At 35.3% G+C, this 13,720-nt stretch overlaps 2 protein-coding genes and 1 pseudogene across 7 annotated transcripts in view; all 3 read right to left on the reverse strand.

Annotated features, from left to right (window-relative positions):
- LOC17874513 overlaps positions 1 to 1,999 on the reverse strand; it is a 4,988-nt pseudogene extending 2,989 nt beyond the window's left edge.
- LOC17874499 (probable disease resistance protein RPP1) overlaps positions 1 to 13,720 on the reverse strand; it is a 36,044-nt gene that overhangs the window by 11,066 nt on the left and 11,258 nt on the right. The window lies entirely within an intron of this gene.
- On the reverse strand, positions 6,226 to 11,251 carry LOC17874512 (probable disease resistance protein RPP1). 6 transcript variants are annotated; one of them, XM_023778103.1, is made up of 7 exons: positions 11,052 to 11,251; positions 10,624 to 10,829; positions 10,001 to 10,541; positions 9,622 to 9,809; positions 8,690 to 9,432; positions 8,312 to 8,605; positions 6,226 to 8,163 (listed from the first exon to the last, which is right to left on the reverse strand). In XM_023778103.1, the coding sequence occupies exons 2-7, from the start codon at positions 10,817 to 10,819 to the stop codon at positions 6,589 to 6,591; spliced, it is 3,537 nt and encodes a 1,178-aa protein (XP_023633871.1). In that variant the 5' UTR covers positions 10,820 to 10,829; positions 11,052 to 11,251; the 3' UTR covers positions 6,226 to 6,588. The 6 variants fall into 6 exon arrangements, with proteins under 6 accessions (XP_023633871.1, XP_023633866.1, XP_023633862.1 ...); XM_023778098.1 differs by having other exon boundaries at positions 6,226 to 7,056; positions 7,153 to 8,163; positions 8,690 to 9,809; XM_006279328.2 differs by having other exon boundaries at positions 6,799 to 7,039; positions 7,153 to 8,163; positions 8,690 to 9,809.

Here is a 13,720-nt window from a genome sequence, read left to right on the forward strand (position 1 = left end):
ATCTGGGTGCTTGTGTCCAAAGGCATGCATACAAAAGATTTGAAAAGCCTCATCACTTGTTGGAAAATTCACTGCGTAAATATGATTGATCTTAAGAGCTTTAAGAACTCTTAGATCTTCTGTTATGATTATAATCCGACTTCCAGGACCAAACCATCGGGTTTCCTTCGCCAAGGCATACACTTGTCCTAACTGATCTACTTCATCAAGAACGAGACACACTTTCTTTTCTTTCAACCATTCTTGGGCCATTCCTAAATGAGAAATCTTGATATCTTTCTGATTCATCATTTGAGACAACATTTGTTTTTGAAGTTGCAACTGCGCACTATACTCATCCGAACAAGATCTCGGATAGGGATAGCTTCTTCTAATATCAACCATGATTGCACTAAGTTGGAATCTGCTGGAGAATCGGTCTAACATAAATCTAGCAATGGTTGTCTTACCTATACCAGGCGGACCCCAAATCCCGATTATCTTTACCTCATCCAAATCTAGGCTTAACAATTGCTCTATCCTTTCCATGTGAGCTTCCATCCCAACTAAACCATCAAAATCTCTTGACGGTGTCGAGTTATTCAACATGTTTGAAATATCAGTGGCTAACTTTTCGATCATGGCCGCTTCATTGACCCTAACATTGGAAGATATTAACATAACTAGTTCAAGCAATAGTCTAGTCATGAAAAATTCTCATACATATAGATCCTAAAGATATATAATTTATGTATTTTGATATATTTAAAAGGGAAAAAGCTTAAAAATACCTCATCTATTTTTTATTTGCATGTTTAATACATGATCTTTTTTGGTTGGAAAAATAATACCCAAAATAATAAAAATGTGCAATTTAATACCTAAACTATTAAATATTGAAATTTTCCTATATTTTGAATTAAATCTATAAATTAATGATACAATGAAATAATACTAGCAAATATTTTTCTTCCAATAAAATTGTAATTAATTTCATGTCATTTATGCACTATTTAATATTTTAGGTATTAAATTACACGTTTTTATTATTTTGAGTATTATTCTTCCAACCTAAAAAGATCGGGTACCAAATAAAAAATAAATGAGGTATTTTTAAAGGCTACAAATTAACATAGTTTGAACTTTGAACTCTAACTCTTAAGGAGAGTATAAATCAAGAGGACATACCATTGGTGAAAATGATATCCGGCGATTGTGGCCACATCTTCCAACGCTTTTCTCCATATCCCAGTGCGCTCTTTTGTTTTACCTTTACAAGTTTTTATGAAGGCTTCTCCAAAATTCCCCGTCTGCTTCTTTACTTCAGTTGGTTCTACTTCATAGAAAATAGTCATGACTATTTTACCCAACTCTTCCCTGCATTTCATGATCTCTGCCAACTCATCAAGACACCACGAAGAAGAAGCATAGTTCTTGGAGAGCAAGACGATCGCGATCTTTGATCCTTTGATAGCTTCTTTGAGCTCAGGGCCGATCGACTTGCTCCTCAGTATATCATTATCAATGAATGTGTCGATTCCCTTTCTCTTGAATGATTCCAGGATGTGACTAAGAAAGTTGCTTCGGACGTCTGCCCCGTGGAAGCTTGGGAAGACATGGTATTTCCAGTTTCGAGACACAGAAGACGATATATTATCTTTGCTGTCTTGTTGGAATCTGAATTTTGTATAAACACTCGCTGCAACTGCGTCAAAAAGGAAAAAACAAAAAATCATTTGTATGATAAAAACAGGATCAAGAATTTTGATAGATATAGAAAATATTAAAAAGAATTCATTAGTATGATAAAAACAGAATCATGAATTTTGATAGATATATGTAAAGGTTAACAGACCGTTGGCACAGAAACTCAAAGGACGTTTCCAAGAAATCTCATCATCGTTAGTTGAGCATATCTTTTGTCTTTTAACAGATTCGGTTTCCACGTCGTCCGGACTCGTAGCTTTCCTCTTGTTACAGCTCAAACTCATTACAGAACCCATTGATGGAATTAAGAAGTTTCACACTGCAGCGATCATTTGTTCCGACAATTAGGTGAAAATTTTGAATAAAACAAAGAAACCTAAAAGTTAAAAACCAAGAACACATAATCAAGAACTGGTCTCAAAACACTAATCGAAAACAAAGAAACCATCAAGATTACCATAATCATCAAGAACCAGTCCAGTTACTTCGATTACAGAGTGATTCAACCTTAAGTAAAAATTAAAAAAAAAATAAAACAGTATAAAATGTTGGAGTTTAGTTGAGACAGAGAAGAGTAAGAAAATCTCACCGATGCAATAAAAAAAAAGACAGAGAAATCTCCAAAGAGGTTGTTGAAACAATTGCTGTGTGAATGAGAGGATGTAAGACCATTCGTTGACGACACTTTTTGCGTACAGTGGATGTTTCCTTGAAAATATCAGTGAGAGATTTTGTGGAAAATGTTTGCTAACGATCACACCTACTACTTCCACTAATTCCACTAATCATTTACTAATGCAAGTTGACATTGTGATTAGTCATCGAGTGTCTTTAAATTAATAATCTTTGATGTATTATTTATGGAGGATATTAAATAATAATGTTGTTTGACTGTGGTATTCTTTTTGGGAGATTTTGGAATATTTTTCATTGAATTTTCAGGTTAAGGTTTGTTCAAAGGTTTTTTAAGAACGAAAGGAATCAAGGATAGTCACAATGGAACAGAGTCTAGACTATATATATATATATAAGTCGAACATAACCAAAATTCATCAATGCAAATTCTAAAACCTAATTTATTTAAAAATATAAATTACATATAAATTACACCTACTACTTCCACTAATTCCACTTTTTCTAATGCAAGTTGACTTTAAATTTAACGCTTACTAAATTAGGATACATAATCAAATTTCTCTCTTTTTTTTTTTAATTAGGACGCTGCAAGGGAGAATATTTTTTGTCCAGAATGAGATCATTTAACGCTACTGAACGTGGAAAGAGCATGACTAATCAAACAAAATTATATTTTGGTTTGGGTTGAAAAATTAGTGGCTAGGGTTTAAATTTTCTAATCAAACAAAATTATATTTCGGTTTGGATTGACAAAATAGTGGTTATGATTTATACTCCCTTTGTTTCTAAAAGAGTGATGTTGTAGAAGATTTTTTTTTTGTTTCTAAAAGATTGAATTTTATTTAATATATTTATTATTTTGAGAAAAAGAGAGAATGAAACAAAAATGATGAAATGTATAACGATTGGATCTCTTACATAGAATAGAGCAAAAGTAAAAGTAATATTAACTAAAAGAAAAAGAAACTAATTATATAATTATATAATTTTTCTTTCTTAATAAGTGTGAAAAATACTAAACATCAAACTATCAGAAACAGAAAGAGTATTTTCTAATTAGATGAAATTATATTTCGGTTTGGGTTTATAAAAGACTGGTTAAGGTTTGTTTTATTTTTTGATTTATTTTTTAAATATAATACGACATGACATATTGTTTTATTTTGATTGGCTAGTCAATAAAAAGTGAACAAGGGGTGAACCCAAGTATTGCTCGATGTTGTTTAAAGTAGTCGCAACGATCATATTAACTGTCGCCGTTTTTTTTGGCGATGAATGGTCACACCGGCGACATATGTAAATGTAGTCGCAGCGACTGTTTTCTCTTTCACCACCGCTTATTTGGTCACAAAACACGCTAAATTTTTGGTCGCAAGGAATAAACGCAACGATCACGTAGGCCTTATTTATTATTGAGCTTATAGGTAGGACTGTACAGTTGTATACGAATATTACACCGATTAAAACAGAGTGGTCTTCTAAAGTTTCTGAGGAAGAGAAAAATACTTGTACGTTGTAAGTTATGAATTATCCTTGTATTATCTTTTAGAGTACGTAGTTTCATCACCAAGGTACAAGGTCTGTCTTATTTCTAGTAACCTCAACGTCTCATCTACTTTTGCCCACTGTCGTGTCGACGAAACGGCCAGGCCTTCTCTTCTTTAAAGAAAACATTTCTGTTTTCTTCTTACTTCTTAGGTCACTTATATGAATCACTCTTGACGTTTCTGTTTATCAATACCATATATGGATAATGGATGTGAATACGAGTTTGCTAATACAGATCTTCACATAAATCAATTTCATCAAATGTACTTTGGCTCTTCCCTATTTTGATTTGCATTCATATATTTTCAAAAATTGTATAGTTTATTCATGTTTTGGGATACGATATGTGAACTTTCATCATTTGTTTGTTTCAGTTCTTATGTTGCTTTGTAATTCGAGCCAAGTAAGTCTAGCTAGTTGAATCTGCAGATTAATATATCATTAAGCAATACAGAGTAAGTGAACGATAAAATAAAACAGAGCAAGCAAAACAAAACCAAAACTTTCTGCAGATGCGTCTATTAAGAGAATCAAATTTCCATGTGAGCTTAGTCCCAACAAAACAGATCAACCACGCATTTACAAAACTTAAAAAAAGTAGTGATACATGAAACTGTTTTCAATAGAACTAACTGAGAGAACAGCCTGACTAGTGACTAGAACAGCCTGACTGGTGACTAGAACAGCCTGACTAATGATAGAGAGCTTGAATGGACAGACTCATTAAGAGCTAACTGTTTTGCATAAACGACCGAGCTAACTATTAGGGATACAATATCCCACATTGGAAGTTGAGTAGGATCCTGACTAGTATATAAGATATATGGGCCTGCCCCAGACGACTTCTGTTTCCTCATATGTTCTCTTGTGTTGCTTGGTTGATCAATCAGAATCGCAGTCGCACAATATTAAGATTTTTGTTTCTTTTGTTTGTTTTAGAATCTTTCATTTTTGTAAAATTTGCGTGTGATGCACATGTTATATATATATATATATATATATAAAGTTACATTTCCTCTCTTCTCCTTCCGCCACATCAGCGCCACATCATCCGCCACATCATCAACTTAAAAAAAAAAATTCAAAAGGGCATGGACTTGAGGCCCAACGGTTACACAACAATCAAACCGGTTAAAAAAGATCGAGAAAACGTTAGATACACAAATTTAGAACTAGATAGTTAAACGTCGGATACAACAATCAAACCGATAGAGGATAGATCGGAAAAACATCTATTAGAACCGTTGTTTACAAGAGCAACTCCTTTGCAGCAATGCTCCGATTGAAACTATTAGCGAGGGTACATAGATTTAAGCATAGGAAGAAACCAAAAACAAGCCAGATTCTAGAACATTTTAATGTAATAGATCAAAAGTAGACACCGGAAACATTATCTCTCTAATCTCACACCTAGCGAAATGAGAGAATACCGCAGAAAGTTGCTCTCGACCTCTGGCGAATAGCAAATAACAATAAACATTTTAAGTATTAAACTAATACAAATTTTTTTTTTTTTTAAGTAATTCATGTGAATTTAGAATAGCAAAAATGATAACGGTAAAAAACCAACAAAAAAATGTAAAAAATAATATAATATAAATTATAAATTTTCCGCGCGCAGCGCGGATCAACAACTAGTTATGTTATATAAATGACTTTTAGAAAATTCTGAACTTTTAAGGAGATGTTGGATGCATTGAACCAACTAGAAGAAGGGCTAAAAGACAAGATCAAGGAAATTAAGTTCCTTCGAAAAGTATAAGCAAGAGATTCTTCTTGGCCATCTTGACTGGAATCCAATACACAAAGAGGCCAATTTCTGGCGTGAGAATGTCACAAGCTTTGAAGAGATTGACTTCCAGGTATTACTTCTTTAAACCTGTCTGGTCCTCCTAATCACGTTTTAATACTTGTCTGGATGAAGATACTCAGGGCCCTCCACACGATTCTGGACACGTCGATTGATCCAAGATCATTGGCGGTGGCATGCTTTGATCTCTCACATTCATACAGTACCACGCAGTGTTACAGACCTCAAGGCAAAAGAACAAGTGTGAAACTGATGAACCACGACAACACTGAGGTCACCAAGATACTAATCAAAATGTTACAAATATTTCTATTTAGCTATTTAGGAAATTATAAAGTGTTGCTATTTTCTTATTTACTTTTCTCTTAGGGTTTTACTTCTACGTTTTATTATATATAGAGATGAAGTCTAGTTGTAAGACTCGTCCAAGCTAGAGAGTGCTTTCTATTGGGTTAGGCCGAGGGAAGAGAACTTAAGGAGAGTATTGAGTTTTATTTCTGGTTCGTGACTATTCTTATCTAACACAAAACCACACAATTCCTGTATAATGTTGAATAATTATTTCTCATTCTTGGATCAAACAAATAAAAACATGAATTTCAAAAGTCTAAACAACTCTTCACTAGCTCGCACCAAAACCCTAAAAACAAAATCCCAAAAACATCATTCACTAATCAAAATACCAATTTCAAAAGTCGCTACAGCTCCCCGGTGTTTGAATCAAACACGAATTTCTTATACTCATGCCTTTTAGATTCTTCCTTCTGCTACTCGATTCTATTTTCACGGTCTTTGTTTGTATAGATCTCCTTTATCTGCAATTAATTTCAATAAAACATAACATTACACAATATTCTAATCTCCCCCATCGATGCTCATCTCTGAAGCTCTCATCTTGTTCATTAACGTTAAGGAACCTCCAAGATTTGATATACCCCGCATTCTCCGATCTTCCATTTGTCATTATAGCGTGATGTGAACTGAAAGAGAAGCTCGGTGGAAGTCACATCCTCTGCTTCAACTTCAAATGTGTAGATATGCTCTGTTAAAACTGGATATATAAGACGACTTATTGGTGTACACCGAACTTTGAAATCATTCTGTTTGTCCATGATTTCAATCCATATAGAACAACGATCAGCACCTGTTTCTCCAATAATATTAAGCAGCATGATGCAAGCCTTAAATCTCAAAGATTTAGGAAGAGGCGACTCATTCAACTTGATTGTCAATAAACCTCCAGCAGTAGCTCGGTGATTGAAGCAGGCAGGCACTTGTGTACTTGGTAACACCGCATATCCAGAAGTGGATGTGTGCATGATGAGATCTCTGGCTTCTTGATTCAGTTTGAAGCAATTTCTGAAACTCAGATGGATCTGTGGATGGTTAAAGGAACAATCCAATCTCTCAAGGCATTGACAATTGTCTGCATCTATGCAAGATAGAGAATCTGAAAATTGGGGGAGTGATACCAGATGATTGCAGTTGTCGAGTCCAAGTATACGTAAACGAGGCATTCCCTTGACACATGGAGGAACTTCTTGTATATCTTCGTTTATCAACTGCAGCTCCGTGATGACGTCAAGAGCATGCGGGAATTCCTTGAGGCTTACAAAGTATGACATACAGAAATGAGAAAGACCAGAGCACGACATGATCGACAAAGGAACTTCTTTTATTGATGTTCCTGTGAGCCACAGAGACTTAATGTTTGTGGAGATCTCAGGAAAACTTTTCAACTGCGAGCAGTCTCTGAGATTAAGTTCACTGAGAGATTTCAAGTTGATGTTGGTTGGAAGAGCCTCTAGCTTTGAGCATCCTCTCAATGTCAACGAAGACAATCGCTGAAGGTTCCCTATAGAGGATGGAAGCTCCACCAGATTTGAGCAGTTAGATAGATCCAAATCTTCGAGATTAGTGAGATCTCCAATAGAGGAGGGGAGATTCACGAGACTTGAGCACCCTCTCATTTCCAATCTCTTAAGGTTTGTGGCAGTTCCAATAGAAGGAGGGAGCTCTAGTAGACTTGAGCAATTATTGAGATTCAATATCACAAGTTTAGTCGCATTCTCGATAGCAGGTAGCTCCAAAACACGTGAACAATTTTGTAGAAGCAATCTCTTGAGATTAGTGGCATTTATAGAAGACGGGAGTTTCACAAGACTTGTGCAATCACAAAGATATAACTTCTTGAGTTTATTTTCATTCCCTATAGAGGATGGAAACTCCACCAGATTTGAGCAGTTAGATAGATCCAAATCTTCGAGATTCTCAATAGAAGAAGGGATTTTCACTAGCTTTGAGCACCTAGAGAGATTTAGTTCCTGGAGATTGGTTGCATTCCCAATAGAAAATGGAAGCTCCACTAAACTTGAGCATCCTTGGAGATCTAAATTTTCAAGATTAGTGGCAGTTGAAAGATCGGGAAGCTCTTTCAGATCTTTAGAATCAGACAAATCCATCCACTTGAGATTTTTAAGTTGCTGCATTGACAGTACACTAAGAAAATGTTGATACGATTGGCTTATAAAGTTGGAGTTTGTTAAACACTAGAAATTTTTACAGAAACAAACTATAGAAATATTAGAAAAGGTTTTGAAAATTACTTTTAAAAAAATCAAAATTACTTACTTTAGTTCCTTCCCATAGTTTTTGAAGCTTGCTGGAACTCATACATAGTTCGACGAGAAACGCGGGATTAAAAGTAGATGGCAAACATGTATTCTTGAAATGACTCCAATCTACTGATCTAATATTTTGAGGATAATGAAGTAGTGAATGCAGTGTCTCAGCCTGAGCAAGGTTCTGACCATTGATTCTTACGAATTGGAGATCAAACATTCTTTCAAGTGCTTTCTCCTTTGTGTTTAATTCTTCCTCATTATTAGATAAATCAAAATTTATGCCTATAAAACGCCTATTATCCTGAAAAAATAAATATAATTAGATATGGCTAGTTATAAAATAAAGTTAATTGGTAAAGAGCAATATTACTACAACATAACTTACTGTTGTATCATTGTTAAGCTCTTCACATATATCTCTTGCATCGACCAAAAAATAATGTTTCCTAAGGCCATGTTGAACGAATTGCTTACGTGAAGTTTCTCTTCCAAATTGTTGTAGTAGAGGATGCATCTGTATCTTTCCGTATTTAATATATATGAGAGATCTTTCAGCTAAAACGTGAAGACCTTGCCTCACATCCGAAAAAGTCTTTCGAAGAATCTCTTCCACTTTATGTTGATGTACGGCTTCACCATTAAAAAAGCAGGCTATATAAAGAAATAAATATTTATAATTATCATAATATAAAGCCTCGTAACTGATCTTTATAATGCTCTCTATTTCTCCATTAAGGTTGGTCTTTAACATTGGTAGTATCCTTTCCCACTCTGCCTTGGGCCTTCCTTTCAAACTGGAGCCTAAAATCTTCAGTCCCAAAGGGAGTTTACCAGCAAGGTTGGCAACTTCTCTAGCAAGCTCATAGAAGCCATCATCTGGGTGCTTGTGTCCAAAGGCATGCTTACAAAAGATTTGAAAAGCCTCCTCACTTAATGGAAATTTCACTTTGTAAATATGATTGACCCCATGGGCGTTCAAAACTCCTCTATTTTCTGTTGTGATTATAATCCGACTTCCAGAACCAAACCACTGAATTTTTTCCGCCAAGACTTGTAGCTGACTTAAGCAATCCACATCATCAAGAACGAGTAACACTTTCTTGTCTTTCAACCGTTCTTGTGCCACTCCTAGATGAGGAATCATGTTATCTTTAAGATTAATAGTCTTAGATAACAAATCGCTTTGTAGTTGCAATTGTGCGCTAAAGTCATTCAAACGAACACTTGGATAGCTTCTTTTGATATCAAACATGATCGCACTAAATTGGAATTTGTTGGCTACTTGGTCAAACATAATTCTAGCGATTGTTGTCTTACCAATCCCAGGCGGCCCCCAAATCCCGATCATCCTTACTTCATCCAAATCTAGACGTAATAATTGTTCGATCATTTTCATATGAGCTCCCATCCCTACTAAATTGTCAATATCACTTGAAGGTATGGAGCAATTTAATATGTTTGAAACACCAGTGGCTATGTTTTCGATCATGTCTGCTTCGTCAGTCCTAACATAAGAGGATATTAACATAAATCTATCAAATAGTCTAGTCATGAAAAATTCTCAATACATACAGATCCTAAAGATATGTAAGTTATGTGTCTTGATGATACTTTTAAAAGCTACAAATTAAACATAGTTTGAAATCTTACTCTAAGTAAATATTAATTAAGGAGAATATAAATCAAGAGGACATACCATTTCTGAGAATGATATCCGGCGATGGTGGCCACATCCTCCAATGCTTTTCTCCATATCTTAATATGCTCTTTTTTTTTACCTCTACACGTTTTTCTGAAGGATTTTCCAAAATCACCCGTTTGTTTCTTTATGTCAGTTGGATCCACTTCATAGAAAATAGTCAAGACTATTTGACCCAACTCTTTCCAGCATTTCATGATCTCTGCCAACTCATCAAGACACCACGAAGAAGAAGCATAGTTCTTGGAAAGTAAGACGATCGCGATCTTCGATCCTCTAATAGCTTTTATGAGCTCAGGACCAATCGGCTTACTCCTCTCTATCTCATCATCAATGAATGGGTCGATTCCCATTCTCTTGAACACTACAAGGATATGACTAAGAAAGGTTCTTCGGACATCTGGTCCGTGGAAGCTCGGAAAGACATCGTGTTTCCAAATTTGAGACACAGAAGTTGAAGGAGATGAAAGGGATAAAGTAGATATATTATCTTTATCATCTAGTTGGAATCTGAATTTTGTAAAAACACCCGTTGCGACTGAGTCAAAGAGAAATAGAATTCATTAGTATGATAAGGACATGATCAAGAATTTTTATAGATGGAGGAAAGATTAACATACCGTTGATGACTCTGGTTGCACAGAAACTCAAAGGATGTTTCTTCCAAGAAAACTCATCTTGAAGAATCAATTTGCCATTCTCAACATCGTTGGTTGAACTTGAGCACACCTTTTGTCTTTTAACAGATTCGGATTCAACGTCCTCCTGACTCGTAGCTTTCCTCTTGTTACTGCTCAAGCTCATTACAGAACCCATAGATGTTTCACTGTAACAATAAATAATTCCCACAATTAGGAGAATAAATGAATAAAACAAGAAACCCAAAAGTTAAAATCAAGAACACATAATCAAGAACTGGTCTCAAAACACTAATCGAAAACAAAGAAACCATCAAGATCAACATAATCATCAAAAACCAGTCCACTCAATTCGATTCCACAGTGATTAAACCTTAAGTAAGAGACAAATCGGGACATGAAAATCTTACCAATGCAATAAAAAGACCGAGAGATCTTCAGGACTTGGAAGAATCACACTTTGTTGTTGAAACAATTGTTGTGTGAATCTGAGAGTAAATAGACTTTTTTCGTTGACGACTCTTTTTGCACATAAACTCAATGGATGTTTCCTGGAAAATAAGGTTAGATTTCGTGGAAAATGTTGCTAACGACAAAACCACTGTCCAAAGGCTCCACCACCATTCTCTTAACCAAACAATGATAAGGGAAAATTCAAACTGTTATCATCTCAAAACAACAACACCTCACTCACGTCCACACATTCTTATTTTCTCTTTTTATCTCCTAATATTAATGAATGATAGTTCAGTTTAAAGAATATCTTCTTAAGAATATGTTCAGTTTTAACAATGATTTACAAAGAATAATAAAAGATGTCAAAAGATGTCAAAAGATTCAAGCTTCGCATCATTTCTCTCATACTCTTACATTATTAAGCTATAAATCTCAATAATTGAAAAAACATAATAAGTGGGACTCTGAACTTTCCAAGGTAATTACTGTCCAGCAAAGACTCACCAGTTTCCTTGGTAGTGACAATTGCATATTTTGACGTAGATATAAAAGTGGCTATGCAACTTCAGATGCTTACTAGTTACTAGGGAACGTAGCTTCTCTTCTTTTTTTTTTTTTAAAAACACAATTTCTTGTTTCTTACGTCTCTTATGAACAATATACTCTCAGCTACCCGCTGACTTGCAAGCACAAATTTTCCAGAAACTGGAAGATGCATTGCTGCCACCAATATTGCTGCCACCAATATTTCTTCTCAGCCCGTAAATGCATTGTTGCCACCAATATTGCTGAAACATCATTGACAGTCGCTGGAATATATTATGTGATTGACTATCGTGTCGATGCTTTCAGTACCTTCAGTGTTCTTCAGACCTAAAGAAAGAGCAGAAGAGAGTGACGCTGCAAGGGAGATTTTTTTTTTGTACCAGAATGAGATCATTTAACGCTACTAACTGTATACCAGCAGTGGAAAGAGCATGACTATAGAGGAGACTGGTGCAATGACCATTACCTACAAGTCTAAGGTCTGAGAAAAGCTAGAGAGGTCAGATCCCAGCTTCTAGATATCCTCAAAGCAACTAAAGATACCACTTACGTCGTGTGGACCGGATTGGGATATTGTGAGAAAATGCAGTGTGCCACATTGGCTAGCTGAGTTAGGGCCTATGTTCTTCTCGGACAAAGACTCAGATACATCGATGTTGGAGCATAAGAAGAAGCAGAAGGAAGAGAAAACAGCGATGGAGAAACTGAGAAGAGATCAGGCGGAGAACAATCTTGTATTCTAACTGTAATCTAACTTGAAGCAAACTGTAATCTAACTTGTATCTCTGTTTTAAGATGTTTCTCAATTGAGAACAATCTTGTATTGAGTTCTTTTTCGCTAATTTGTTAGTTAGAAATGCACTTCAATTCTAATATAGCAAAGTTTTGGACTGAATTTTCCAATGTGGAATTTGTAATTCTCTTCCACTCGAAAATATGCAAAGTACAAAATGGGTGAAGTAATAGTTTACATTAGTAATAGTTCGTAGTCTGCTCCATCTCAACCAAATAAGTAGAGTTTTTTGCACATCATCTCATCTCTGCAAAACATTCACATTTATATGAAGTCTTTTGTGGATTTTACAATGCTTAAGCCCCTAATTTCCAAATCCAGTTACTGGAGTTGTTATGTGGCACACAAATGTCATCAAATCCATACAAGTTTCGAAATCTCCCTCTCATCAATTCACATTTCGCCACCACCATCTACAACATCTTATAAGCAAGTCTAATGCTTCGGCTCCATCATCTCTGCATTTAAACCACAGCCACATTATTAACAAAACACATTGATCCAAAGAGCAGACAAAAGATGCCAACCTGAGGAGATTTTTAGAAGGGCCCTATCAAAATATTACCGCTTTCTCCGTCTGATATTTCTTCAAGCTTTGCGATTGCATCCATAAGAAGAGTTCATGATCCTAGAGTAACACAAATGAACATGACATAGCAAATATAACAGTAAAAATAAATTTGGCACAAGATGTATGTTTTCTAAAGGCAGAGCCATTTAACTAAACTTTATACAATACAAATTTATTCAGCTTTTACTAAGAAAATCAGTACAAATTTCAGCATTTAGCAGCACCTTCTGGACGGGCTTATCTAACACGCGTGAATATTTTCAACGACATAGCAAATTGCAGAATCAACAATTTGAAACAAGCTAAGTGTTATATTGCTTTGCATTACCTGGTCCATATTCTGTGCTAGGCTAGAATGATCAGTAAACTTAGGCACCTTTACCAATACAGAATAATAATACACTTTCTGGTTCCCTTTCGTTGGCTTGTTTTTTACTGGTTCTTCCACCTCAGATCAATGTTTGCAACGCGGAGAGATCAGGTATCTGCCAATTGTAAGCAAAGCCATAAGTTCAAAACAAGTTAACAAATGACAAGAAAATAGGATTGTTCTGCATACCTCGTCAATCATAAGCCTCAATATATCATGCGCACGAGGTTCACCAGATCGTTTATGGATACCATATTGTTGACATGATACAACTTATGTAAACTTCATGTCAGCAACAGCTTGGCACTGTGCCAACCTAACCGAAAACAATCAACTGACCTGC

The sequence above is a fragment of the Capsella rubella genome, unplaced genomic scaffold (genome assembly GCF_000375325.1).
Source record: "Capsella rubella cultivar Monte Gargano unplaced genomic scaffold, Caprub1_0 scaffold_15, whole genome shotgun sequence".
In the NCBI taxonomy this organism is placed as follows: Eukaryota; Viridiplantae; Streptophyta; class Magnoliopsida; order Brassicales; family Brassicaceae; genus Capsella; species Capsella rubella.

Coding starts and splice junctions, on each gene's coding strand:
- LOC17874512 (XM_023778094.1), bottom strand. CDS start 10,819: ATGGGTTCTGTAATGAGCTTGAGCAGTAACAAGAGGAAAGCTACGAGT. Junction 9,810..10,000: donor GGATATCATTCTCAGAAATG/GTATGTCCTCTT, acceptor CTCTTATGTTAG/GACTGACGAAGCAGACATGA. Junction 8,606..8,689: donor AGCTTAACAATGATACAACA/GTAAGTTATGTT, acceptor TTATTTTTTCAG/GATAATAGGCGTTTTATAGG.